Source organism: Corythoichthys intestinalis, chromosome 16, assembly GCF_030265065.1.
Source record: "Corythoichthys intestinalis isolate RoL2023-P3 chromosome 16, ASM3026506v1, whole genome shotgun sequence".
Lineage (NCBI taxonomy): Eukaryota > Metazoa > Chordata > Actinopteri > Syngnathiformes > Syngnathidae > Corythoichthys > Corythoichthys intestinalis.
The window spans coordinates 20350734-20377917 of NC_080410.1; the positions used below are offsets into that span (position 1 = coordinate 20350734).

The window sequence follows — 27184 nt, forward strand, 5'->3', positions numbered from 1 at the left end:
GACCACAGTATTGTCCTGGACTCAGAACAATCTGAACTCTTGATTGGCCATCTTTCTGTGTCAATGTAAAAATGGAAAAAAGACACACACAATGTTTCTCTGTACTAATGTTAATGTCCTACTGAGAAAGGTTCAGTGGGCAACATGAATGGCTCTGTTTAATCTCATTATATCAATTTGGCATCTGCAAGTCAAAGTTTGTTTTGAACAAACAACAAAAAGACAGGTCCTTTTGAGCTCCTTGAATTGCTGTGATTTCAAAATAATACTTGCGTCATTGTTCAGATAATGACACCTAAACTAAATGAATGCTCTAGATTTAATTTCAAAATGTGGGGTCATGAGTTAGAACTGTCTTGCCTCAGTTTATAACTCATATCTTACTGATTATGAAGCAAGCACACAACTTCTTGGAAGGTTTTCGATATATGTGTACGGGAATAAATGAATGCCCATTAGGTAATTCATTATTATTTTAGAAGCAAATACAGATGATGTAAAAATTATTTGCAGTATATTTTTAAATTTGTATACTCTGTAAAAGACTTAAGTTGAAAATGTTTGGGAAACTTTGAATCAGTGGACATCAACATAGTAATCATGGATGTACCAGGTAGCCCAAAAAGACCTGAGATGTACAGGTGATGAAACATTTGGATTTCTAATGGATGTTGTAGAAATCTTATGTGAAAATGTTAAAAAGATAATTTGCACACATTTCATTCAGAAATGTGAATTAAAATGCTATCCATTCTTTTGCATTAATCTAAACACACTTAGTCGGAAGTCCAGTGCAGAAGGGATTCACCACGTCAGTGTTCCACCCAAAGTTGTGGTGAACTTAAATAAGAAACCAATATTGCAAAACGTTCAGAAGTGACAATATTTACGATACATTGGTTAAGAATGCATCCAAAGACAAAATATTTAATGTTCAACATAAACTTGAAAATGTATTTGATGCCTACAACACATCCCACATAGGATGTTTATAGGTTTTCTTAAAAAAAAAAAAAAAAAAAAAAAAAAAGAAAGAAAAAAAGAAAGAAAGAAAAAGCTAATTGAAATCAACTTGCATCTTCATAAACCACACTTTCCCACTTTGTACAGCCCAGTCGAGCTGAACTGAAGTGGAAATTTTTTAAAACAGTGCTCACTGTGGGATCAAAGGTCACGGGCATTCAGATTTTGTTTCAAATTACATTTTCTGTGAACATCCAAATTTGAGGGCTAGTACACAGATTTCGGAATTGCTCAACTACAGTACATCCTTACTATTAAGACCCATCTCTCTTTTTTGCAAATTTTTCTAACAATCTAAATTAAGGTCTGACTTTATAATCTCCTTTTGATTGACACTAAAAACAATTAGGTGGACATAATTCAAGAAGGTCATTACGGTGGCAAAGTGTTAGCAAATATGCCTTAGACAGTTTATGTGTTAGTATGATAGTGAATAGTTCATTGATGTGCTCTGTGATCAAAGACCGATCCAGGGTGTACCTCACTTCTCCAGAAATCATCAGGAATAAACTCACCTCACTCATGACCGAAATGATGACGAATGGTTTAGAGTTGGACAATGGATGGCTTTGTAAAGTGCAAGTCTACACTGTATATGGTTCACAACTAAGCAGAGTAGTTTTCAAAAACAAAGCAGCCACAGTGACGGCACAATGTTGAAAAGCGATGAACAGTCAATAGTCTTCATGTGGCATTCAACATAAAAAAAATAAAATAAATAAACAGTTCAGTGAATGGACTAAATCAGTTTTTATTTATTTGTCTATTTATTTGTTTGTTTTTTTAGTACAATCTTTCCTCTAAATGTTTTTCTTATGTGACCTATCTTTAAGACCTTATTATTTATTATTAATCAATTGTGTCACCTGATAGGGTGGAAACCAGTTTAGAGTGTAACTCGTGGTACATATAATGAATATTGTCTTGACAATACTCAGGTTTTGGAAATTTAAAGTTATTTCTATGTATCTTCTGCCATCTAGTGGAAGAGAACGTATTTTACAAATTTCGCCCACAACGAAACAAAGCTACATGAAATTATTTGCAACAAATATATTATTTTAAGGGCAACACGGTGGCTGACTAGCTAGCGCATCACCTCATAGTTCTCAGATCAAGGGTTCAATCAAAAGGTTCTGGCCTTCCTGTGAGGAGTTTGTAAGTTTTCCCCGTACCTGAATTTTTTTTTTTTTTTTTTTGCAGGTACTCTGATTTTCTCCTACATCCCCCCAAAAAAACATGCATGAAAGGTTAATTGAGCACTCTGATTTTTCTGGGAGTATGAATGTTTTTTTTTTTTTTTATATTTTATTTTTTTTATTGGGGATCTCTATTGTGCCCTGAGATTTTGGCAACCAGTTCAGAGTGTACTCTGCCTCCTCCTGCCCATAGTAAGCTGTGATTGGCTCAAGCAACCCTGCGATCCTTGAGGATATGAGGATAAGCGGGATGGAAGTTGGAAGAAATATGTTAAATTTGATAATTTCCCAAGGCCCATCTGATGATATTTCATGGCTACCACACACTTGAAGAGGAGCAATCATCTAGTGACTGACCAGCACTGAAACTTGATCATTCACTGCCGTCCCTCCGGGTTCAAATCGACTGGATGTATATTGCCATTAGTGGCAGTGAATTAAGAACTGAGCCTAAGAATGTGTAAAGTCTAATTAACACTTTATAGAGCATCCATTTAACTCACTGGATGCCATTGACAGTGCTAGATGTCCATTCTATTTTGACTAGAACAAACTGGGAGTAAATTATCGTGAATAATTGCTGCTAGCCCTTCCAATGGCCCCAATAAGGTTCCTGGCCCCTGCCCTAAATGTTTGACCAAGGTCATGCGGTTCAAAGGAGATGCTACTTGAAACTAAGGAAATACAAGTAAAACTTTAGACCTCAAAGGAAATAATATAAAATTATTTGAGGCATTTTGTCTCTTATTATTGTGGCATTTAACATAATATTTCTGTCATTCTGACTGACCTGAAACAGGGGAGGTTTAGTCTGATTCGATTTCAGACAGTGAGGCAAAAAATGAAATGTGTGGTGTGTTTTTGCACAATGTAAGTAAACTTCTGGCTTCAACAGTATAGAGTATTATGACTATTATTAATTTTCCCGATTTGTATTCAGAATTTGTTTGTTTTGCTGTGTGTGATTGCTATTTGCAATTGTGCCAGCAGCATTTATTAAGGATTTAGAGTAGGTTTTCAGGCTGTGGAATGAATTAATGGAATTATAATGTATTCTTATGGGAAAATCCTGCTCAGCATATGACCATTTCAACTTACAAACAAGGTTCTGGAACGAATGAACTTCATATGTAGAGGTATAGTAGGCTACAGCAGTGTTTTTCAACCTTTTCTGAGTCACGGCATGTCAATGGGAAAAAAGGGGAAAAAAGGAAAGGAAAAAATCTCCTGGCACATCACAAACCAAAAATGTTTCAAAATTTCTTTCTGTACAGTATATTTAATTATAAAATAATTTCTTAGTATGTATACTTACTCAATGGGAAACTTTTACCTGTTTAGATGAACACAAGGCCGATATCCTGGCAGGAATCTTCTTCAACAGCTCTCAGTCTCGCTGTTTTTTTTTTTTTTTTTAGAACAGTTAGGCCTGAAAAGGTCAGAATTATCAGACAGGGGGACTTTGGCAATATCTTAACCGCATCAGAAGGGTTATTTACTTTTTGCACTCCTGGTCCTCCAGACATCAGGGCCGAGCATCTCACTGACAATGGCTTTGCAGGCAGGTAGTATTAATGTCTTATTATTATTATTATTATTTATTATTATTTAGCAACAAGTTCAGCAACAAGGTTGCTGGCTTTGAGGGCTTTCTCATTTACCTTTGTAGTTTTTCTCAAAAAAGTTTATTGCTTCTCTGTGTTTTCATGAAGGCGAAGAAAGTAGTCCATCAAATTGTTTTGTTTGGAGATGACGTTTAAAGAGCATACGACGGGAGATAAAGTCTTAAATAGCATTATTATGTGAATTAGAATCATATTTTGAGACGATTCGACTATATACAACAATTTAGCAAAGCGAAGATGACGAGAAATTAGTCTTTTAATCTGCCGGATAGCCACGCCTACCATTATAGGGCTCTAGCGTCCCCAACAGGTGGATGACGTCAGCAGGAGAATGGGCTCATCGGTTATACTATTCAGCCCATTGAGGGGGAATTATTCAGAACGAGGAAAACGCGACGAAGAGAGCCGCAAAATTGCATTGTTTTAGTCTCTCTACTCCAATATTTCTACAGGATATTCTTTTTATCCCAGTATTTTTCCCCAATAGCTAAATAAATGGCTTGAGAAGGACCAGTCAGCCTGTCGAGGGGGAACTATTCACAACGAGGAAAACGAGACGAAGAGAGCTGCAAAATGTCATTGTTTCTGTCTCTTTACTTCAATATTTTTACAGGATATTCTTTTTATCCAAGTATTTTCCCCAATTGCTAAATAAATGGCATGGTCATGGCGTGGCTTAGTGGTAGAGTAGTTGTCCCCCAACCCAGAGGTTTGCTCCTGGTGCTGCGTCACCAGTAGGTAGATGGCGAGATAGTGTAAAGTGCTTTGAGCGCGTTGAAAGGTGGAAAACCGCCATATAAGTATAACACCATTTACCAAATAACAGTCTTGTGCTAAATGGAATATGAAATAATAAAAATGCACGTATTCTGGACGACATGGCAAAATTACTCCATAATGGTCAAAACTGTCAACTTCACCTTTACTGTCGCACCTCCCGAACGATATGACACATAAATCGGACATATGTCATTTCCCTTCCCCGGCTTCAGAGAATGTAAACAAACCAAGAGACGTGATAGCTAGTCGACATGCCAACCCGAACCGAGTGAATACAGTGATCCCTCGCTACTTCGCGCTTCGAATTTCGCGGTTTCAGTCTATCACGTATTTTTTTTTCAGTCAAAAAAAAAAAATATATACATGCATAAAAAATTAAAATAATGGAGAAAAAACATGGAGTAAAATCTGCCCGTTCCTAAACAGAAGGAAGGCAAGGAGAGCCCGCCCAACTCATATTGCACCGCTCTGATTTGCTGGCCAGCAACACTCGGGAATATTGCAAGCTGATTGGCTGAGATGTTTAACCTTGCTGCTATCGAAAGAAAATGGCTCCAAAGTGTCTTCCTCCTGCTCAATCCTCTAGCGAACCCAAGAAGAAAAGAAAAATGATGACGCTGCATGAGAAAGTTACAATGTACAATTACTGTACATGCATAAAGTTGGCCACAGCTATGTGTCCGTTGCACGCCATTACGAACTAAATGAATCAACCGTTTGTTACATAAAAAAAGACGAGGTGAAAATCCGAAAGACCACCTCAATGTCATTTTCCAGGGACACTAAGCGAGTCGTGACTCCTCGCAACAAGACGATTGTAAAAATGGAAAATGCACTAACAGTGTGGATATCGGACTGTGGGGAAAAGAAGGTGAGTCTCGACACAAACATGAAAAGCCAAAGCACTGTATGAAAGCCTCATTCCTGAAGAACAGTTGAATGCAGACTACGACGAAGATGAACCACAGCCTAGTGCCAAAGCTTCAAGTGAAGAAAATTGTTGTTTTGTTGCCAGCAAGGGCTGGTTCGAAAAATTCAAAAAGAGGTTTGGACTTCGCAGCGTTACATTGCACGGGGAGGCCTCCTCGGCGGACCATGACGCAGCTGTTCGTTACATTGAGGAACAATTTCCCAAATTACTTGAAGAGGGTGGCTATCTCCCGGAGCAGGTGTTTAACATGGATGAGACTGGCCTTTTTTGGAAGAGGATGCCATCCAGGACGTTCCTTTTCAAGGAAGAAGTGAAGAGGCGAGGCTTCAAGGCCCACAAAGATCGCGTGACTCTCAAGCTTCTCAATATATCTTTACCGTCATATCCATTGTTCTGGAGTTTTATCTTCATTTATCAAGATCATCAGTGTGGTGAGTATACATTTTATACATGTCATGCATGTTATTGTATATTAATATTGCATTTATTTTTCTAACTAGTGTACTGTATACACGAAAAAATTTATAAAGAATGTTATATACATAAAATTCTCCTGTATCCAAGCAGCTAAACAGGACAGGTTAAAAAAAAAAAAATTGGTTGTGGCTACTTCGCGGTTTTTCACTTATCGCGGAGGGTTCTGGACCCCATTAACCCCGAAAAACGAGGGATCACCGTATAACGTGCCGTCCACATATGTGGGCATCAGATTTTGGGTCATGTTGGCCCCACTATACCAATTAATTCATTGATAAATCATTAATATGACCTACATAACCAAAATGTGAAGTCAACGTACGTGGACGCCAGAGCGTTATGAGGTTTGAGGTGTTTGTTTTTAATCATCAAACTTTCCCAAAAAATGTTTCATTACAGAAATAGAAGGCCCTCGAAATAATTTTGTTTAGGACCTCATGGAGGGGGCTGTGCATCCATGGCTAGCGCTATCATAATTCTCTACACTGGCAGTCTTGCGATTGAATGATGTGCTCATCTTCTTGAACTCGGCGCTATCAGTGTTTCACTGTTTTGCAGTCCTTGGGGATCCCGACGATCAGTATCGACTTCCAATCAAATGGGGCGAGCGAGTGTCTCGAATGCCGGAGGGAGGCGGGAGGTGTCGTCTCAGGATGTGGCGGCGGCGGCGGCAAAGGAAGAAGAGAAGGAGGAGGAGAAAGCCAGCGGAATGACGAGGGAGGGGGGTGCGAAGTGTGGGAGGGCCAGTCTGCGCTTCACGTCAAGGTTGGTGACGACGATGATGATGAAGAATCCGGCGGATACGGGACATTTAAAGTTCGAGGGGGAGGGGGGACGACGAGTCCAGGTTGCCTCGACTCCCCCCCGCCGCCTCACGCTCATAAAGCGACGCGGCAAATGGTCCGCGCCATGTTGCTCTTTGTCACAAACACGCCAAAATGTTGCGGCGGTCAGGTGTGCGTCAAGTCAGCCCTCGCTAGCGGCACTTGGGAATAATTGCTGGTTGTTGTGCGCCCTCCCCCACCCCCCCGCTCCCTGCCGCACTGGTTCCGTCTGGCTCGCGCTCAGCTGCTGCGTGTCCCGGGATGACCTGTTGATGTCGGTAGAATGGAGACTGGCAGGGGGAGCGATTTCCCCCATCACCAAAATATTTAAATAAGCCACATTTGGGTGCTTGATAAGCGACTTTGCAGCCGAGCTACCTGGCCCGCGTAGACAGTAAGTAGCCTGCGTGTGTTTGTACATTTTCGGAGTTCGCACTGGCGTAGAAATGTTTGATTTCTGTTTGATAGAGTGTACACGAGGTGGATGGTGCGCCCAAAATATTTAACAGTTAGCTTTAGCATTTAGCCACCTCGACAGGCCCGCTGCGGATAGGGGGAACGACAAGCGCTTCTTTCAGTCCCACGAGACTGTTGGGACAAATTAGACCGACAAGCGAGGGGCTTTTAGGGACATTCGGAGTGCAGTTTTGACCGCACGTCAGCGGCGGGTACAATCTCGCGGTGGTCGGGGTCTCGCTGCCAGCCCGTGCCGCCTCCCTCGCGTCGCCTACGGTGCCAGCCGATAGTCGGGAGACCCTTGCCGGCTGGTAGACTGGCACCGTGCGGAGTCCTCGTGTGCCCTTATTTACCCAGCATTCCTTTCGGTTAAAACATATCAGCGCAAACACCAATATGGTATGTCTCAATCATAAGAATACTCTATGTGGTTTTGGATGCAGGAATAACCAGACATTTCTGCCCTAACTTGATGCGGGCAGTATTAGCCGTGCAGACAGGGGCATATGAGAACCAGGAAATGCCTGCAGAAAGTCAGCATTGTGTGCCAGCTGCAGCAATGACTCCACACTCTCCACAGTCCAGTCTTCGCAAAAGACTGCTTGAGTTTAGAAGTGCTTACTGTCACAACATCAAATACATTGTTTTAAAAAGCACGCAAGTCATTCATTTCGCAGAAATGATTGTGTGCCTTATTTTTGACCCACTTTTCCTGCATGCTCTGTTTAGTTTTACTGTGAATTTGAGTTGAATGACATTCTGTGCAGTTGTTTTAACGCGTTGCCTGCTATTGACTACGATATACGTACATTTAATTTAAACCCTGATGCTTTGTTGCGAATGCAAATTCTAAAATGCAATTGACGGCAGTAGACGTCAAATCTGTTCAGACTGGGAGGGCATGCCCAATCTATTTTGACTGGGAGGGCTGGCTGCGATGATTCGATGAGTTGATGTAAGGGCAACCTGGGATGATCCCAGTCTTCTCTACCAGACTCGGTTGCCCCTCCTTGGTGCATAAAGACGCATGCACAGTGCACACTCGGTCACATCTCTTTCACTGTCAGAGCAAACTGTGCAAACCCCCCTGCCCCCTCCTCGCTAAACCCAGTGTTTGTGTGTCTTCATGTGCAAGCATGTGTGCTCACTGCGGCTCGCCAATCCGTAAACAAGCTGTATTGTCTGTGTGCGAGTCAGTGTGCCTTTTGTGGGTTTGTTTGAGTTGGTGTGTGCGCATCTGTGTTTTAGTATGAGGGAGAGGGAGCTCGAGTGAAACAAAGAGAGCATTTCTCTTTACCCTGGAGCTTGGCGAAGTCCCAAATGAAAGGCTTTGGATATGATGGAGCTCCTCTCACAACCCTTACTGGTCATATTTCCTCCAGTTCGGATTTAACATCTAAAGATGAATATGATATATATCCACAATTAAAGGTTCACATTAAGGGCAAAACACCACATTTCTAGGCGAGCCAGTTTTTAAACAGGCCTCAAACATGAATATAACTTAATATTGCTTGCAATAACCCATTAACGTTCACCACCGTAGTGCAGTCTTATTTTGTCATGCTTTAACTGCAGCCTTCATTATTTAGGTTTTTAGGGGTTTACGTTTGCCTGTCTTGTCTTGAGCATGTAAAAACCATGCTCTATGATAGGCCTGCCCAATATATCGTTTGAACATCGCCATTGCAATGCACACACACGGAATAGTCCCAACGCAGGACGTGCAATTGTTTTTTTTAAATTTGTTTTTTTATTTTTTATTAATGTACAGTATACTTTTGTTTTTCTTCATAAAAGCAGCAATTGTGGAGAGACATAGCTTTCCGAATTGCCTTGTGTTGAATTGTGCTATATAAATAAATAGAATTTGCCTTCTGAATCCCTTTTTATATACACCAATCGTCATCATTAACAGATACACTACCTTAGCCTGGATTAAACGGTATCATATGAATACTAGGGATGTCCCGATCACATATTTTTGCATCCGAGGCAGAGTCACCTGATTTTGAGAAAGTGCCGGTATCCAGTACCGATCCGATACCTTTTGCTTTGATGCTCTCGCTGCCGAGAACAGCCTCTCACTAACACAATGAATGACTTGCCACAGCACACTTCAGACTGCGTACCAAGCTTAACGATGATTAACACATTTGTGCCTTTGATTGTAGAGCTATCTAGGTGTCTCTGGCCAGATCAAAGCTATATACCTGTCAATCATCACATAAGTACCAAACGCCAGCTGCACAGGTAACCAGGAACAACTGTTTGGTTGCACTGCTTAGCAGGAGGGAGGGTGAGAGGCTGTACGAGCATGAACCAGAAAGACATAAAACCCTTTTCACCCAATCCTGATCCTCTGAAAAATGGCTCGATCAGTCCGATTTCCGATCATGTTATCAGATCGGGACATCTCTGATGAATGCAATGTGGTCATAGCAGGGGTGAAAGTGGTTAGAATTTCTTCCCGGAACTCCCCAACGTGAAGGTCGCCAAGGAGCCATAAGTTTTATTTTATTTATTTATTTATTTATTTTTTCTTTGGGGGGCGGGGGGGTCAAAACTACTGAAATGCAAAGAAAACTGTTTTGGTCAGTTAATTCTATAACACGTACAATAATTGATTGAAGATTTTCATTCAAAATTTCATTTTTTCAATGATTTGCAAAATAAAAGTTAACAAAAACAGCAATAACCTTAGCCACTATCTCCTAATTTTTATTTTCCCTCATTTCCTCACATACTGAATCCCAAATCTCAATTTTAACTACTTAAGAACATAGGATGTATATTAAAATTGAAGATGATGTAAAAATTAACTTAAGTTGTGTTTTTTAATAATAAGGATATAAGTAACATACATTCAGAAAAATAAGTACAAATTACTTATACTATGCAGAGTGAAATGGAATATAATTTGAAGACCGCGCAAACATTGACTTTTTTTAATCATAAGGAAATGAATAAGTAGCCTAACATAAATGAACAAGTATAAGTCCAAAGTGCACATTGACAGCTAAAATGTTCTGAACATCCCCATCAGAGCAAATATAACTAAATATGACAAATAAGCCACCTTAACTCTTTCCTTGCTCTTTAAGATTTGATCCATTTTCTGTTGCATTGCTCTTTTTTTTTTTTTTTTTTTTTGCTGTTTCAGACAATCATGCACATTTGAACCAATCAGAGCTAACTATCTCTGGTGATCACATGTTAGTATGTCAGCCAATTGAACGGATAAATGAGTCCAGGCGTTTTGCTTTGCTGTGTGCATTCGCACATTGACGTGACTCGTCATCGTCAGACTCTGATAACTGCAGCAGCTGGGGAAACCTCCATGCCGTCCGTGGAATAAAATAAATAATATCGGAGGAAACGGATTACCCAACACAAGCACTTTATTATGCTTGTTGTTAACACTTGTGCATACACAAGTGTGTACACTTGTATACACAATCTACCAACATCAGATTTACATATGTGTAAGTCTGATGTTGGTAGATTGGTTTCTTCTTGGAGATGAAATGCATGTGTGGCAGCTTTGTATTTTTTTGTTTTTACATAGCGTTTTGACAGTTGCCGGCATATTTTCGGAATCAAAGCACCGTATACCGGAACAGAGTTCCGCCCCTGAATCTTATACCGGAACTGCGTTCCGCCCCTGAATCTTATACCGGAACTGCGTTGCGGCCCTGAATCTTATACCGGAACTGCGTTCCTGACCGTTCCCGTCCACTTTCACCCCTGGGTCATAGTGAGTCAACTGAAGTCTTTCCAGACAGAGCTATTCAAGTCATCTTGTGTAAAATTCTTCTAGTTTTAATATCGCAATATATATTGCAAACCCCCAAACTGTCGCAATGTTACTTTATTCCAGTATCCTTCAGCCCTACTCTTGAACGTTTAATTCTGGGAGAATTGACCACTCCTTAACCTTCCACCTCTTGCCCCAGATTAACTTGTGGATTTGGCAATATGTTTTGGGTCATTATATTGTAATAAAACATACCTATAATATACATGATATCACAGTACATTATCAGGACTTGTATAACTATTTGCCTGGAGTAATTCAGTTCACAACAATCTCTCTTTAATATTTCACTTTATTGTCATAACACATTTTGTACAGACAACATGCTAAAATAAATAAAACATGACTGAAAATTAAACACAAATATTCAGTGGAAAAATATCAACAAATCAAAGGTTTAATCAATAAATGACCAGTAAATAATATTGAATTTTATGGTCCATAAGGCACACGCATAATCCTTCATTTATGCTAAAAAATTAGTGTGTGCCTTATGTATGAATTCTGGTTATGCTTAATAACCACAATCTTATTTTGATAGCGCATAACTGTATTGTAAAGTGAAGTAAAGTGCTCAAGACATACAATCATCATTCATCAAACCCTAAATGAAACAATAATTGCAATGTTAAAAGCTAATGAAAAAATGCAGTACACTGATGCACTAATGCACCTTATATTCAGTTACTCCATATTTATGAAAATGAACTTGTTTATTGGTGGTGTACCTTATAATCTGGTGGACTTTATATTCTGAAAAATACCGTTTATCATAACACAGCATAACTTGCTTGCTATAATTTTCCATTAATTTGAAATTCTTCTTATAATTTTTAATTAACAATACAGTACATAAAAATAAATTCTGGGGCAGTTGCGTACATCATAGGGCTGCAGCTTTCGAAAATTTTAGTAATTAAGTATTCTACTGAAAATTCCATCGAGTAATTGGATTAAACATATCTTTTTAAAGAGCAGTTATAAATATAATGAGAAAACAAGACATTTCAACTATTATTGAACCATTTTTAGACATTGTCTTTATTTAAGATGTACTACATTGTTGAAAACGGCCAATAATTGCATCTCAAATGTGACTAGAGAAAAAAATCAAATTCACTGCTATAACTAAAAAAAAATTTAAGATTTATTTTTTTTCTATAAGATCCTATTTCTTACCTAAAAATGTCATTGCGCTTGATAACTCACATCACTTAAAAGTTAGTTTTTTTTTTTCCCAGGTGTATCATTAAATTTCCATTTGTGTCAAGCTATTTGTAAGTTGTAGTTAAGTTTTAAGTTAGTCTAAATTTTAAGTCCTGATAAGATTTTGAGTTTTTGCAGTGTTCAAAATAAATACCTGCTGTTTTGGATGGAGTACATTAGGTATCGGTGCTACTTGGTGTTGTATCCATCAATGACTACTCGCTAAAATTGACAGTAAGCTTTATTATGTCTTTATTTTATACCCTCATCACTCTGCTGTGCAATGTTTTTACAGATTAAATAAAGCCTTTATGAAAGACATGTTAGCCCTGCATCGACAGTAGTCATAATTAATAGAAACGTAGCTCTACGCAGGGCTAACGTTACGTTAGCAGGGTACAGTAACGTTTACTTATTAGCACGACGTTTATTTTACCTTGTCCTGAGTATCGCTCCTGCGCTCTCGGAGTAAACAGGCTGCCGCATTGAAAACGTGCTGTAGTGTTATGCACGCAGTGAATACAAGAAACAGTGTTCGCCTTGTGTCCAACTTGAAATGCTCCCACACTTTTGACATTTTCTGCTTTTTCTTGGTTCATTTCTCTTCGGTTTCGTCGTCTTCTTCGTCGTTACCTCTTTAATCATGCATGGTTGAAATCAAATATATCTGCTGCCTCTGTCTTCTTCCTGTACGCACGTGACGTTGACGCGTTGTGCCACAGTAAAAGTTCTGGCAGAACTTCATGCTTAGAGCTGGCAAAATTAAACGATTCCTCGAGGCGGAGAAAATGTGTCGATCAATTTTTAAAATCGAGTTACTTGCATTATTCGAGTAATCTTTTCAGCTCTAGTACATGACATTGCACAGTGGCCCGCTGAATATGTGGAAAGATCTTGCTTTTCTTATCTTCGTGAATAGTAGACAGTACGTACAGTGGGGCAAAAAGGTATTCAATCAATCACTAACTGTGCAAGTTCTCCCACTTGAAAATATTAGAGAGGCCTGTAATTGTCAACATGGGTAAACCTCAACCATGAGAGACAGAATGTGGGAAAAAAAACCCCAGAAAATCACATTGTTTGATTTTTAAAGAGTTTATTTGCAAATCATGGTGGAAAATAAGTATTTGGCCAATACCAAAAGTTCATGTCAATACTTTGTTATGTACCCTTTGTTGGCAATAATGGAGCCCAAACGTTTTCTGTAACTCTTCACAAGCTTTTCACACACTGTTGCTGGTATTTTGACCCATTCCTCCATGCAGATCTCCTCTAGAGCAGTGATGTTTTGGGGCTGTCGTTGGGCAACACGGACTTTCAACTCCCGCCACAGATTTTCTATGGGGTTGAGATCTGGAGACTGGCTAGGCCACTCCAGGACCTTGAAATGCTTCTTACGAAGCCACTCCTTTGTTGCCCTGGCTGTGTGTTTGGGATCATTGTCATGCTGAAAGACCCAGCCACATCTCATCTTCAATGCCCTTGCTGATGGAAGGAGATTTTCACTCAAAATTTCTCGATACATGGCCCCATTCATTCTTTCCTTTAAACAGATCAGTCGTCCTGGTCCCTATGCAGAAAAACAGCCCCAAAGCATGACGTTTTCACTCCCATGCTTCACAGTGGGTATGGTGCAATTCAGTATTCTTTATCCTCCAAACACAAGAACCTGTGTTCCTACCAAAAGTTCTTTTTTGGTTTCATCTGACAATAAGAGTTTCTCCCAGTCCTCTTCTGGATCATCCAAATGCTCTCTAGTGAACCGCAGACGGGCATAGACGTGTACTTTCTTCAGCAGGGGGACACGTCTGGCAGTGCAGGATTTGAGTCCCTGGCGGCGCATTGTGTTACTGATAGTAGCCTTTGCTACTGTGGTCCCAGCTCTCTGTAGGTCATTCACTAGTTCCCCCTGTGTTGTTCTGGGATTTTTGCTCACCGTTTTTGTTATCATTTTGACGCCACGTGGTGAGGAGGGAGTTGAAAGTACGTGTTGCCCAACGACAGCCCCAAAACATCACTGCTCTAGAGGAGATCTGCATGGAGGAATGGGCCATAATACCAGCAACAGTGTGTGAAAAGCTTGTAAAGAGTTACAAAAAATGTTTAGGCTCCGTTATTGCCAACAAAGGGTACATAACAAAGTATTGAGATGAACTTTTGGTATTGACCAAATACTTGTTTTTCACCATGATTTGCAAATAAATTCTTTACAAATCAAACATTGTGATTTTCTATGTTTTTTTCCCACATTCTGTCTCTCATGGTTGAGGTTTACCCATGTTGACAATTACAGGCCTCTCTAATATTTTCAAGTGGGAGAACTTGCACAATTAGTGGTTGACTAAATACTTATTTACCCCACTGTACGTACATCATATGTTCCTATCTGGAATTTGGATCTGGATCCCATATAAGTGTAAAGGCATGAGTGCTTAGATTGTATGTGCAGGGAAAAAAAGTATTTACTGTATTCACTTGCGGTAAATGTCCTAGTGACAGGCTTACAGTGGCTTTGAAAGGGTGCAGTGCAAGGGGTGTTTGCTTTTGGATGTTTGGTGTATAGTGAATAGAATCATGCTATGTGCTGTTTGTCGAAGCCACACACACACACGGAATAATAGCACATGACCCAGTTAACTAAGGACACTGGATTTTATGGCTCATAGAAGACAGAACATAAAACAGGCTTTCATTGAGCTCTGGCAGTGACAGCTCCTGAGAGGCCTGATGTATAGGATTAATAGAATGTAGAACATCCGCCAAATCTTAAACAAATATTGTCTTTAATGGGCCAGTGAAATGTCTTCAGTTTGGACTGTGTGAAGAATTATTTGTGCCAGATAACAAAAGTACAGTGAATACGGATGTCATGGTACTAGTCATGGTACTAGAAATCTCAACTTTTTTTTCTGTACCATTAAAGAAGATGGACGCCCATTCATGTTGCTCTTAAAAATATTCAAACACGCTTTAAATTGTATTGCCAGGAGAAACAAAAATACTGTATACATTGCGTTTTATACTCTGCAACTCTCCCGAAAGAAGAGGAAGTACGGTACTATGTATAACATGTTTGGAACTTTTGTTCAAATGAAAAAAGAAATTTAAAAAAAAATCTGCATTGGGTCATGACTCTGAATCGGCAGATCATAAAAATCAGGTGACTTGGATTCAGACTTTGGTGCAAAAATGTGTGAGCGGGACATCTCTAAGAGAAACCATAAATATCTCCTACATCTCATACATCTACGTCTCCCATAGACTTTAATCGTATTAAGAAATGCATTTAAAGAATCCCTAAGTTTTTAGGATAGTTTCTCAGTTTCTAACAGTTGAAAACTAAACTTCCAATATTCAGTGCAAAGGTGTGTTATCCACAATTGTATGCTTTAAATAATCACATCTATTTCTATGTCCTTTCCCAAAAAGAGCCTTTGTCGGTGTGCATTGGCGCACCATGGCCCAGACCCTCCAGATGGCGATCCCAAACTTTGGCAACAACGTTTTAGAGTGTCTGAATGAGCAGCGGCTGCAGGGCCTTTATTGCGATGTCTCCGTGGTGGTGAAAGGGCATGCTTTCAAGGTAGGTCTTGCTATTTTTTTCACCAGGAGTTCAAACATTATTCATGTTTAAAACAATGACATTTGGTAATTAAACAGTATCATCTGTTTAGACAACACCTGTAGTGCTTCATTTCTCACATGTGACATAAATGTTCTGAGGCCAGGAATGGCTTAATAGTGTATGAATTCAGTTTAATGGGGAAAACTGATTTGCTATATGAGTAATTTGAGTATTTAGCTCAAATACGATACACACAATGAAATCAACTCTTAAATAAAGTCACCTCTTAACTCAGGTTGTTGCTGTTTTGTTTAGAATGACAAATTGAAGTGAGACTTCTTTTGTTCAAGGCTCACCGTGCTGTTTTGGCTGCGAGCAGTTCTTATTTCCGGGACCTCTTCAGCAACAGCAGCAGTAGTGGAGGCTGTAGCAGCAATGAGGCCAGCCCAACAGTGGTGGAACTTCCACCGGCTGTGCAGCCCCAGAGCTTTCAACAGATTTTAGCCTTTTGCTACACAGGCCGTCTGAGCATGACTGTGGGGGACCAGTTCCTCCTCATGTATACTGCTGGCTTCCTGCAGATCCAACAAATCATGGAAAAAGGCACTGAATTCTTCCTCAAGGTATATTTATAATGTCTTTTATTTCTATTTAGTGATTAAGTCTACGGATGTTCAATTTCCAGTCTGGCCAATAGTTGTGCTGAAAACAGGAAGAAATTAATTCTCAATTCTCCAAATTATGTAAATGCGAGATTTTAAAAGTGTGGACTCTGACCACTTGGCAGCTTGGTGGAGAATTTATTGTATAAATGTGTTTGCTAATGGATTTAATCTACTTTTCAAGTATTGTTTGGAAAAAAGCACTGAGTTAACAAACTAACTAATCTTATTATCAATTGCAACAAATAATGGTTCTGTTAAAACACCCCTTATTTGGCAGTTAAGTATGATGGGAAACCTTGTGCAATCATATAAGACAAAATAAAAAGGCAGCATTTAATGTCCGTCTTTCCTGTTACTATTATGCATTTTTACACCATCACAAGAGAATCATGTGAAACATTTTTTGCACTCATTTTGGAATACTTTCATCTAGATCTACATGTTATATTTATATTTAGTTGCAGCTTTTATTCTGAGATTATGCAGCAGTTCCCAATGTGCATCCGATCATCTGACATAGTTGAATAAGAGCAATACTTTTTCAGTCTGTCTACTGTGAGTCATATTTCTGGACCTGAATTGTGGTGGCTCCAGTATTGTAAAAGATTAAAAAAAATAATTAGTTCACCCTTCCTGCATGCTTTTTAGACATTTTAACGTATTAAAACACACACATTTTTAAAAGCTTTCCTTAGTGCCTGTCGTCAAGCTTTTTGTTACTCCGAGTGTAAAAAACAAACAAACAAACAAACAAACAAAAACTGACATCTAACAGGGGTTAGGTATGTTGTTTCAATATATGTTCTAATGTGGAATGTCCGTGTTCATCTTCAGGTTTCCTCCCCCAGTTGTGACTCTCAGGGTCTAAACGCAGAAGAGGCTCCCCCGTCTGAGCCTCAAAGCCCCGTAACACAGACTGGTACCGGCGCAGCCCGACCCGCCACCTGTTTGACGCCTCTCCCGTTGGTGTCACGTGTGAAGACAGAGCAGCCCGCGAGCCAGCCGGAAGCTGCTGCTCATTCGGTTGTCTGCACTCCTGTCGCCAAACGATTATGGGAGGGTGGCAGCAGCCGTGATGGAGGAGGAGCGGGCTCCGGCACAGGAGGCGGAGCTAGAAAGGCAGCACGTTACTCCCAGGAGGGAGTTCGAGGCAGCGCCATCCAGAGCCCCGCAGCCTTAGGACTGGCCATGGGTATGGGTGCCACTGCAACCAGTCTGGCCGGAATGGTGGCAAGTGGGGGGATTAGTGGCAATACAGGCACCAATGGTACCTCTGCGTCCGGTGCGGGCATGTCAGAGGGTGCCAGCCCAGGCACCTTGAGTACATACGCTAGTGACTCACCCATTAGCTACCACGACGATGAAGAGGAAGAAGAGGGCACCGAGGACTGTGCTGAAGAGCAGTACAGGCAAATCTGCAACATGTACACCATGTACAGCATGCTCAACATGGGGGCTGTAGGTAATGGATATGACGTCTGTTTAAATCTTTTTTTCTGAAATTAAAATATAGTGATGGGATCTGTGTAAACAGTGCGTTGTAAGCTTCTGATGTTTCAACATTGTGTTTTCATAGCTGCTGGCGAACGGGTAGAAGCGCTTCCTGATCACACCGAGACACGGGGGCGCATGCGCGGGCGAGACCTCACCTGCCTCCCGGCAGAGCTTATTGCCCAGATAGGCAACCGTTGTCATCCCAAACTATATGAGGAAGGAGATCCTGCTGAGAAACTAGAACTAGTCTCAGGTCAGTGTTTCCAATTGATATGTCCAAAATGCATGAACAGTTATGGATCCATGCATTTTGTGGTTCAATTTGAGCTGAATTAAAAACATATTTGTCACATACTGGCCTCATCAAACCAAGACCTCCCCTAACAATCAATAAACAGAACCCTCGTCACTGTGAGGCAGTATCTTCCCAGATGGACGAGTTTGCTGAGATCTGACTGTCACAGTGTCATCATCAGTTTGCAACAGATGTGAATAGAGGGTTAATCAAGTTAGTCATAAAATTGTTGGTTTAATAATGTATCATATTAATCATCGCGAAATCAAAACATTTAGCATTAGTATGAAAAAAAAATTACAGTGTGACAAAGCATTTGTTACGGACAGCGAGACGTCATGAATGGCAATATGTTTGTATTAGATAAAGCGAATTGGTTAGTTAAAATAGAACATAATAAATGTTGAATTGACAAGGAGAAAAAGAAGATAATTACGAGGAATTCAATGAACATCATATGTACTAATAAATGAGCATATGTTTGATGAATAAACTTCTCTGAATCTGCCTTTCCAGGTACATCTGTCTTTATTTCCCGAGCCCAGCTAATGAACTGTCATGTGAGTGCGGGGACCAGACACAAGGTGCTGCTGAGGAGGCTACTGGCTGCCTTCTTTGACAGGTTGATTCCCCCTGGCTGCCTTTTAGTTTTGATACTCAAATCATAGGAGTGGATGAACAACTTTGGCATTCCAATCTTGCATTTACTCAGGAATACGCTGGCCAACAGCTGCGGGACAGGCATCCGCTCATCCACCAATGACCCAAGCCGCAAGCCCCTGGACAACAGAGTGCTACATGCAGTCAAATGTGAGCATACATTTTTCAGAGGGACTTTGCCTGTCTAAAAGTACAGTGTTTGCCATCTTTACATTTTCAAATAACTACAGAAAATTTGGGGGGTAAATTTTAACATTCCTAAATGACATACAGGAATGCAACCAGAAGTTGTGTCTGATAAAATGAAGTAATACAAAGTAAAACTAACCACTGTTAAAACAAACAAACAACTTATTCATATAATGGATATCAGTACCTACATGTTATTAACATTTTATTTTGACACAGTATTTTTTTTCCATAACAGATAGCAGTGCTTATATTGTATTGAGAAGAGAATTCTTTTTCTATCACAGTCAAATTTCTGCTTTGATGGTTAGCGGTCAGCAGACTTAATCCATCTCTTAACACATCACTATCATGCAGTAATAATTATCAATACTTTCCAGAAAGGCATGCAGTAGTGTCGTGTACATCCAGAGCAGTTCAGAGTCAGTCCCATTGTGACTATAGTGGAAGTTATGCAAGCATGATTCTGAAGGGCTTTGGAAGGACTGATTGGGCAAAACTTAATCCAACACATACTGCAGTGCAGCCAAACATATAAAGCTACAAAATGAAGAGAAAATCTCTCCCACGTTTCAAATATATCCATGCGAGGCTCACTGAAGAACTTAAGCTGTCTATACACTGCTGGCCAAAAATATTGGCACCCTTGCAATTCTGTCAGATAATGCTCAATTTCTCCCAGAAAATGATTGCAATTACAAATGCTTTGGTAGTAATATTCATTCATTCATTTTCCATGCCGCTTTTCCTCACGAGGGTCGCGGAGGTGCTGGAGCCTATCCCAGCCAACTACGGGCAGTAGGCAGGGGACACCCTGAACCAGTTGCCAGCCAATCGCAGGGCACAAGGAGACATACAACCATTCACGCACACACTCACACCTACGGACAATTTAGAGTGTTCAATCAGCCTACCATGCATGTTTTTGGGATGTGGGAGGAAACCGGAGTTCCCGGAGGAAACCCACGCAGGCACGGGGAGAACATGCAAACTCCACACAGGAAGGCCGAAGCCCGGGATTGAACCCTTGATCTCAGAACTGTGAGGCAGATGTGCTAACCACTAAGCCACCGTGCCGCCCTGGTAGTAATATCTTCATTTATTTTGCTTGCAAGGAAAAAACACAAAAGAGAATGATTAAAAAAAAAAAAAAAAAATCATTATCATTTAATACAAAACTCCAAAAAATGGGCCGGACAAAAGTATTGGCACCCTCAGCCTAATACTTGGTAGCACAACCTTTAGACGAAATAACTGCGAACAACTGCTTCCGGTGTCCATCAATGAGTTTCTTACAATCATCTGTTGGAATTTTAGACCATTCTTCTTTGGCCAACTGCTCCAGGTCTCTGAGATTATAAGGGTGCCTTCTCCAAACTGCCATTTTCAGATCTCTCCACAGGTGTTCTATGGGATTCAGGTCTGGACTCATTGCTGGCGACTTTAGAAGTCTCCAGTGCTTTCTCTCAAACCATTTTCTAGTGTGTATTAAAGTGTGTTTTGAGTCATTGTCCTGCTGGAAGACCCATGACCTCTGAGGTAGACCCAGCTTTCTCACACTGGGCCCTACATTATGCTGCAAAATTGGTTGGTAGTCTTCAGACTTCATAATGCCATGCACACGGTCAAGCAGCAAAGACAGACAGACAGAGGTAGCAAAGCAACCCCAAAACATCAGGGAACCTCCGCCATGTTTGACTGTGGGGACCGTGTTCTTTTCTTTGAAGGCCTTGTTTTTTCCCTGTAAACTCTATGTTGATGCCTTTTCCCCAAAAGCTCTACTTCTGTCTCATCTGACCAGAGAACATTCTTCCAAACCGTTTTGGCTTTCTCAGGTAAGTTTTGGCAAACTCCAGCCTGGACTCTTTTATGTCATCTGGGTCAGAAGCGGGGTCTTCCTGGATATCCTACCATATGTACTCTTATCTTTCAGACACCGACGGATAGTATGGGTTGTACTGTTGTACTCTCGGACTGCAAGACAGCTTGAAATTGTTTGGATGTTAGTCGAGGTTCTTTATCCACCATCTGCACAATCTTTCGCTGAAGTCTCGCGTCAATTTTTCTTTTCCGTCCACATCTAGGGAGGTTAGCCACAGTGCCATGGACTTTACACTTATTGATGATACTGTGCAGGAACATTCACGTCTTTGGAGATGGACTTGTTGCCTTGAGATTGCCCATGCCTTCTCACAATTTTGCTTCTTGAGTCCTCAGACAATTCTTTGGTATTCTTTCTTTTCTCCATGCTCAATGTGATACACACAAGACACAGGACAAAGGCTGAGTGAACTTTAATCCATTTTAACTGGCTGCACATGTGATTTATTTGTTGCCACTACCTGTGCCACAGGTAAGTGACAGGTGCTGTTAATTACACAAATTAGAGAAGCATCACATGATTTTTCAAAGGGTGCCAATACTTTTGTCTGGCCCATTTTTGGAGTTTTGTGTAAAATGATAATGATTTAATTTTTTTCCCCATTTTGTGTTTTTTCATTGCAAGCAGAATAAATGAAGATATTACTACCAAAGCATTTGTATTTGCATTGATTTTCTGGGAGAAATTGAGCATTATCTGACAGAATTGCAGGCGTGCCAATACTTTTGGCCAGCAGTGTACATGTGAATATACGTAGAAATGGTTGTTTGTACATGGCCTGTTAATGTCCAGGTGTATTTGTTGAGTAGATTCTTTCAGTTCTTCTACAGAAAAAGCCACGCTAATGTTTTTCCTTCCTCTCACCAGTTTACTGCCAGAACTTTGCTACCAGTTTCAAAGAGAGTGAGATGAATGCCATCGCCGCCGACATGTGCACCAATGCCCGGCGAGTAGTCCGGAAGAGTTGGATCCCTAAACTCAAGTTGCTGATCGCCGAAAGCGACGCTTATTCCGCCTTCCTCTCCGACGGCGTGAAAGCAGAGGACGACAACTTGGGCGCCGATCCTGCTTTTGACCCCGCCTCTCTGGAAGCCTCTGCCGGCGCGGAGTCAGGTGGTTCCTCAGGTGAATCCCTACCAGGCGTGAGCGGGGATGTTGGAGCGTTATTTTGAGCATTGCGTTTGGGGACATTTAGCGGAGCGCAGTATTTCCCAGTCGTGCTTGCCTCATCCCCTATCACATGACTGTCTATATAACACTGCTAAGGCTGTAACTGGGACATGGGAACAACCTTTGCTTTTCTTTTCGGACTGTATCACAGAGCTTCTAGAGGGGAGAGAAAGCATGAACGGTCCCCCAGCTGTTCTCGGCCTCTCCTTGTCTTTTTAAGGTGTGTAAGCACATTCATTGTTGTGTATTAATGAATACATTCCCAGTAGAGTGATTGGTATGACTTGGTAGCAGAGGTTGAGGAGGTTGGGTGCATGGAAAATGATGAATTAGCTATGGAAAGCCCTTTGACATACTAGTACCCGTATTTTCAAAAATATTGAATAAATGCTCAAATGACTTAAGTTTTTTGAGTATTTATTTGATAGCCTTGATATCCAGTTTAAATTCAGTACTAGTACGCGAAGACAATTTAGCACACTTGTACTAGTAAGACATACTTGTTCAAATTTGTGTGCAGAATTGTGTTATGTGTGAAGACATAGAACGTGCTAGTACATGGACCTGATAACGGTTAGCAACCAAATGCTCAAATGACTTTCCATAGTTAGTGGTATGCATTGAATGTAAGCCTGGGGGGCATTGAGAGAATGCCTTCTTGTGCCAGTAAATGTTAAATGAAAAAAACATATATATATATACACCAGGGGTCGCGTTAACCGGATATTTTCCGTCGTTGACCGGTTTTTTAAAACGGTGACGGAAAAAACTGAAGTCCATCCGTCATTTTGACAGGTTGCAATTCACACCCCAGACCACAGGGTGGCGAGTTAGCATATTAATTAGCTATTGTCTCTCTTAATGCATGACGTCGTTGGCTCTTCTGTCAGAATATTGTAGTGTCACCGGGGTCTGGCGGCGGCACCGTGATTGACACATCAACGCGAGGTTCTTATTGGTGCACCAGGTGTGCCAGCGCGTCATCCAATTGATGGACAAGATTGCCGCCTGTGTATAGACCCCAATCACATGACGTCACAACTCCGCCCCCCTGACCGGAGCCGCCATATTGTGTGTCAGCTCGTCATGTTTACACATTACCGCTACGTACATGCCTCCTATTACGGCGTGTTTTTCTGCTCGTTAATATTAATAATCAAAATGGTGAAGGCGTGTGTGGCGGTTGGTTGCTGTAACAGAGAAGATAGACGGAGAGACTTGAAGTTCTACCGTATTCTGAGGGACCCGAAGATGAGAGCGAGATGGACTGCTGTAATTCGACAAGAAATCTGGGCACCAAACTATCACCACAGACTATGTAGTAGTCTTTTTATATCTGGTAAGATGCATTTAATATATATTTAGAAGATTTGGGCTGACAACCACAATTAAGATCATTGTGTGATGTTGGTGATTTGGGTCTATATCGTTGCCTCTTTTTCTTTGGGGGCGGAGTTGTTGGCGGTAAGCAGAGTAAAAAGGGAGAAAAATACCACGACTTCCGTGTCTAATTTTTCGCCGCCAAGCAAGCGTTACAATATTAATTAAAAATGAATGAATACTAAATACTATTGAATATGTCATCATTATAATTTTAAAAATTTAAGTGACGGGTAAAAATAGACTGTGACCGGATTTTTATGACCCTGTCAGTCAAAATGACAGACAACGGAAATGTCTAGCGCAACCTCTGATATACACGTATATATAATTGCTCCTCTTCCCATTGCATCCTCCACTCATCAGTCTTCACTCTTCACATTCTTTGCCCCGCCTGAAATGGTGTAGACCAAATCAACCTTTTTTGTGTTTTACCGTGCAGTGTTATATAAATATCTCAACTTTGTTTTCTATATTTTTAGAAAGCTTGAACGGTGATCAAGAGAGACTGGGAGCATCTTTTTACTTAGATGATTCTAATCAGAATTTTATGGTCAACAGGTAATCAAAGATGGTCCTATTTTTAGAAGAAAAGTTATATTTGTATGCGTGCCCACACCGGCTGTGACGTGTGAGCAAGGCGAGCGAGATGAGGATTGTTTTAAATTCTCACCGTTGTTGTAGGAGGTGGCGACTAATGGGGTGAAGTGCTATTTTTTACAGTAAAAAGTAGTATGATAATGCACCACAGCTCCCTAATGGCTTAATGTTATTTTATGGAGCAGTAGGATGGAATGAGCAGTGGAACTGCTACTTTTGAAACATTTCATCGTCTGTTCATGAGCTCAAAAGCAGTAAGACTGATCCGGATGGCTTGACTGTTTTCAAAATGTCGTGCAGGGAAGTTATGGCCCCAATTAAATGACTACTGTACTTTGTATTCAAATCATGTTACGGGTGGGAAAACTGGTTACATTTTGTACCCAAATGCAAAACAACCAGAGGTAATATTTGTGGAATATTGGAATGTGCCTTTTCAATGAAAATCAATAATTGGTTGGGACGGAGGAGTCTGAAGCAATATCGCTCCAGTCCAGTTTTTTTGTGTGTGTATGCATGTATGCGTTGGAGAATCTATGTGTTTTGGTAGTTGATACATGTAGCTGGTGGCTTTTATTTCGAAGGTGCTTTCATATGAGGCAGGGTGTAGGTTTTCGCACCTTAGGGAGAAGAACCGGTGGTTTTGTGCACCTTAATGAGAAGTGGTGTGTCACAATGGGACCCATTTAGGTAGAATTTGTCATTTCCTCCATCAAACCTGCACGTTCCCATTTTAAATGTCCTGGTATATGGATGACTTTGTTACTGATTCGTGTGTGTGTGTGTGTGTGTGTGTGTGTGTGTGTGTGGATACTCTTTCAAGTTGAAAGCGTTGCACATGCGTCTTCTGGAATATCCTCATAGCTCAGACAGTTCAGATATGAAGGTTGTTTTTTTTCCCCTTAAGACAGGTGCAGAGTAAATGGGAGCGACTTGCTGTGTTTCATTTTTAGTCCTAGCCAGCTCAACCTCACTTAAATAAGCAGCAAATGATAGCTACAGACCACCTTATTCATCCCTTTGAAACCACAAGAATGTGTGTTGTAAGAAAAAAAAGTGCAAACAGATGCAGTACTTTGGGATTAAGCAGTAAATAACTATAAAACCTCATACGAGCACTCCACTTACCTCTGCAGGATCTTTTGAAGACTGTTGTGCTTCCAGGTGTCTTGTTCACCTCCACAGCATCAACAGTGTTGTTCTTGGACTCAACTTTCAAATGCTTACAGGCTTACAAAACTCTTTTGTCATGATGTTCTTCCAACATGTGTTTTATTACATTTATTTGCTATGTTTTTCAATGACCTCATAATTTGGCTCACAAAAAAAAAAAGTTTGAGATTGAGCATAATTGTGTAAGAATAGAGTTGATTGTGTGGAATTGAGACTGGCAAACTCCTAAAAGCGAGAATATTCGTGATGAGAGATGTACTGTGCGTACGTATGTCTACTAATGATGCATTGGCTTATCTAGATTCATTTTGAACTGATGAGTCATTGACTCGCAGTGCAGTAGCAGCTGTGAATCAGCACTATTTTCCAAGGAAGAAAACATTTGCTTGCTTTTACGTCAGCAGTCCGCTCAGAATGCATACAGTATTCGGATGTGGGCTCTCCCACTACAAACTCGGATTGTAGGGCTTATCAAGGTGAAACTTTATGTGAAAGCCTTTGCCAATACTGTATGTCAAAATAGAAGATTTAAGAACTCATGTTCCTTGTTTTTCTTGTTTTGAAATTTGTTTACACTTTACACATGTAGACCTACACACTTGAACGGATAAGGTGTGGCATGGCATGGAGATCCTTGTGTCACACAATGGTACATATATAAATATGATATATACTGTACATGTATAGACAAATACTGTATATAATGCATAGACACGTGTAGAGGTAAGATTGTTTGTTGTACACTCACAGCATGAGGTATATCCAGTATTTACCCTGAAACGGCGATGCTTGTTCACAACCCGCGCAGGACTGGCTTGCCCCCTTTGCTCCTTGCCCCGTGTAAAACCCCCGTAAGCGCCGGTTCACCTCTTCTTTCTGTGTTCCAAGTGCCAATAACTTTGTGAAAGCCCTGTAACTGTGATCCAACATTATCGACGGTAATTGCACATTAACAAACTGTAAAATAAAGAGAAAGTGTCCAAATGGATTCAATGATGAATATCTTAATAAAGGATTTGTAACAATTTGTCTATTCAAGTGTTATTTTTCCATGTTTTTGTTCTGCATATGTAATCTGAAAGCCACATCAAAACACGTTTTATGAAGCAATACTGTAAATATAAAATCCTATACATCCTTTTCACATTTTCTCACGTCCTATTCAACTTTGAAGTTAATAGGTGCTTTAATGCCTATTCAATTTTAATGTGTAAAAAAACAAAAAAAACACTTCAATGTGTTGCAATACAGTGTCACTACATTTCTTTGGAAATTGTCTAATATGAATTCATTTTATTGATTCTTCATTAACATTGATATAAAAGAACCATTTTTTAAAAATGTGGTTACCAGTGATGAGGAAAAAAGTGTAATCTAGGACCATAATCTGCATTTGATCATTTCTTAATCCGATTTATTTGGGCATATAATGGTATACAGTAATAGTTACGTACATGTGCAATCAAGTGTAGCGTCTCCTTTAAAAAAAAAAAAAAAAAGATACCAGATTATGATTTTTGCAAGTGAGTGCCGCCATCTGTAGGTCAATCTACAGAATGCATTCAATCCAACTAGCAGTTTTTTTATTTTGTCTATCCACTTCATCTTTTTGGGAAAATAAAGCATGTTCTTTCGCCCATGTCAAACATTGACAATGTGTCCCAGATTGCATATTTTTACTTTAAGAGAAAGGACTACCTAGGTCGAGTTAATATTTTCAGAGAAATGCATTTCACTCAGAAGTAGGAATAAAAATAATGTTACTGATGGAAA

General features: G+C 40.3%; 1 protein-coding gene across 3 annotated transcripts; it reads left to right on the forward strand.

Moving 5' to 3' along the window:
- Positions 1 to 6765: 6765 nt before the first annotated feature.
- Positions 6766 to 26478, forward strand: nacc1a (nucleus accumbens associated 1, BEN and BTB (POZ) domain containing a). Of its 3 annotated transcripts, none has more exons than XM_057817755.1 (9): positions 6766 to 6800; positions 15768 to 15921; positions 16254 to 16526; positions 17403 to 18030; positions 18145 to 18315; positions 18874 to 18979; positions 19070 to 19167; positions 21956 to 22213; positions 22410 to 26478. In XM_057817755.1, the coding sequence occupies exons 2-9, from the start codon at positions 15796 to 15798 to the stop codon at positions 22475 to 22477; spliced, it is 1728 nt and encodes a 575-aa protein (XP_057673738.1). In that variant the 5' UTR covers positions 6766 to 6800; positions 15768 to 15795; the 3' UTR covers positions 22478 to 26478. The 3 variants fall into 3 exon arrangements, with proteins under 3 accessions (XP_057673738.1, XP_057673737.1, XP_057673739.1); XM_057817754.1 differs by lacking the exon at positions 6766 to 6800 and adding an exon at positions 6896 to 7253; XM_057817756.1 differs by lacking the exon at positions 6766 to 6800 and adding an exon at positions 6897 to 7253 and having other exon boundaries at positions 21956 to 26477.
- The last annotated feature ends 706 nt before the right edge of the window (positions 26479 to 27184 follow it).

Excerpts from the sequence above, each read along its gene's own strand:
- nacc1a (XM_057817755.1), top strand. The coding sequence starts at position 15,796 with ATGGCCCAGACCCTCCAGATGGCGATCCCAAACTTTGGCAACAACGTT. Across the intron at positions 18,031-18,144 it reads GCTCAACATGGGGGCTGTAG|CTGCTGGCGAACGGGTAGAA; the intron begins GTAATGGATATG and ends GTGTTTTCATAG. Across the intron at positions 18,316-18,873 it reads GAAACTAGAACTAGTCTCAG|GTACATCTGTCTTTATTTCC; the intron begins GTCAGTGTTTCC and ends CTGCCTTTCCAG.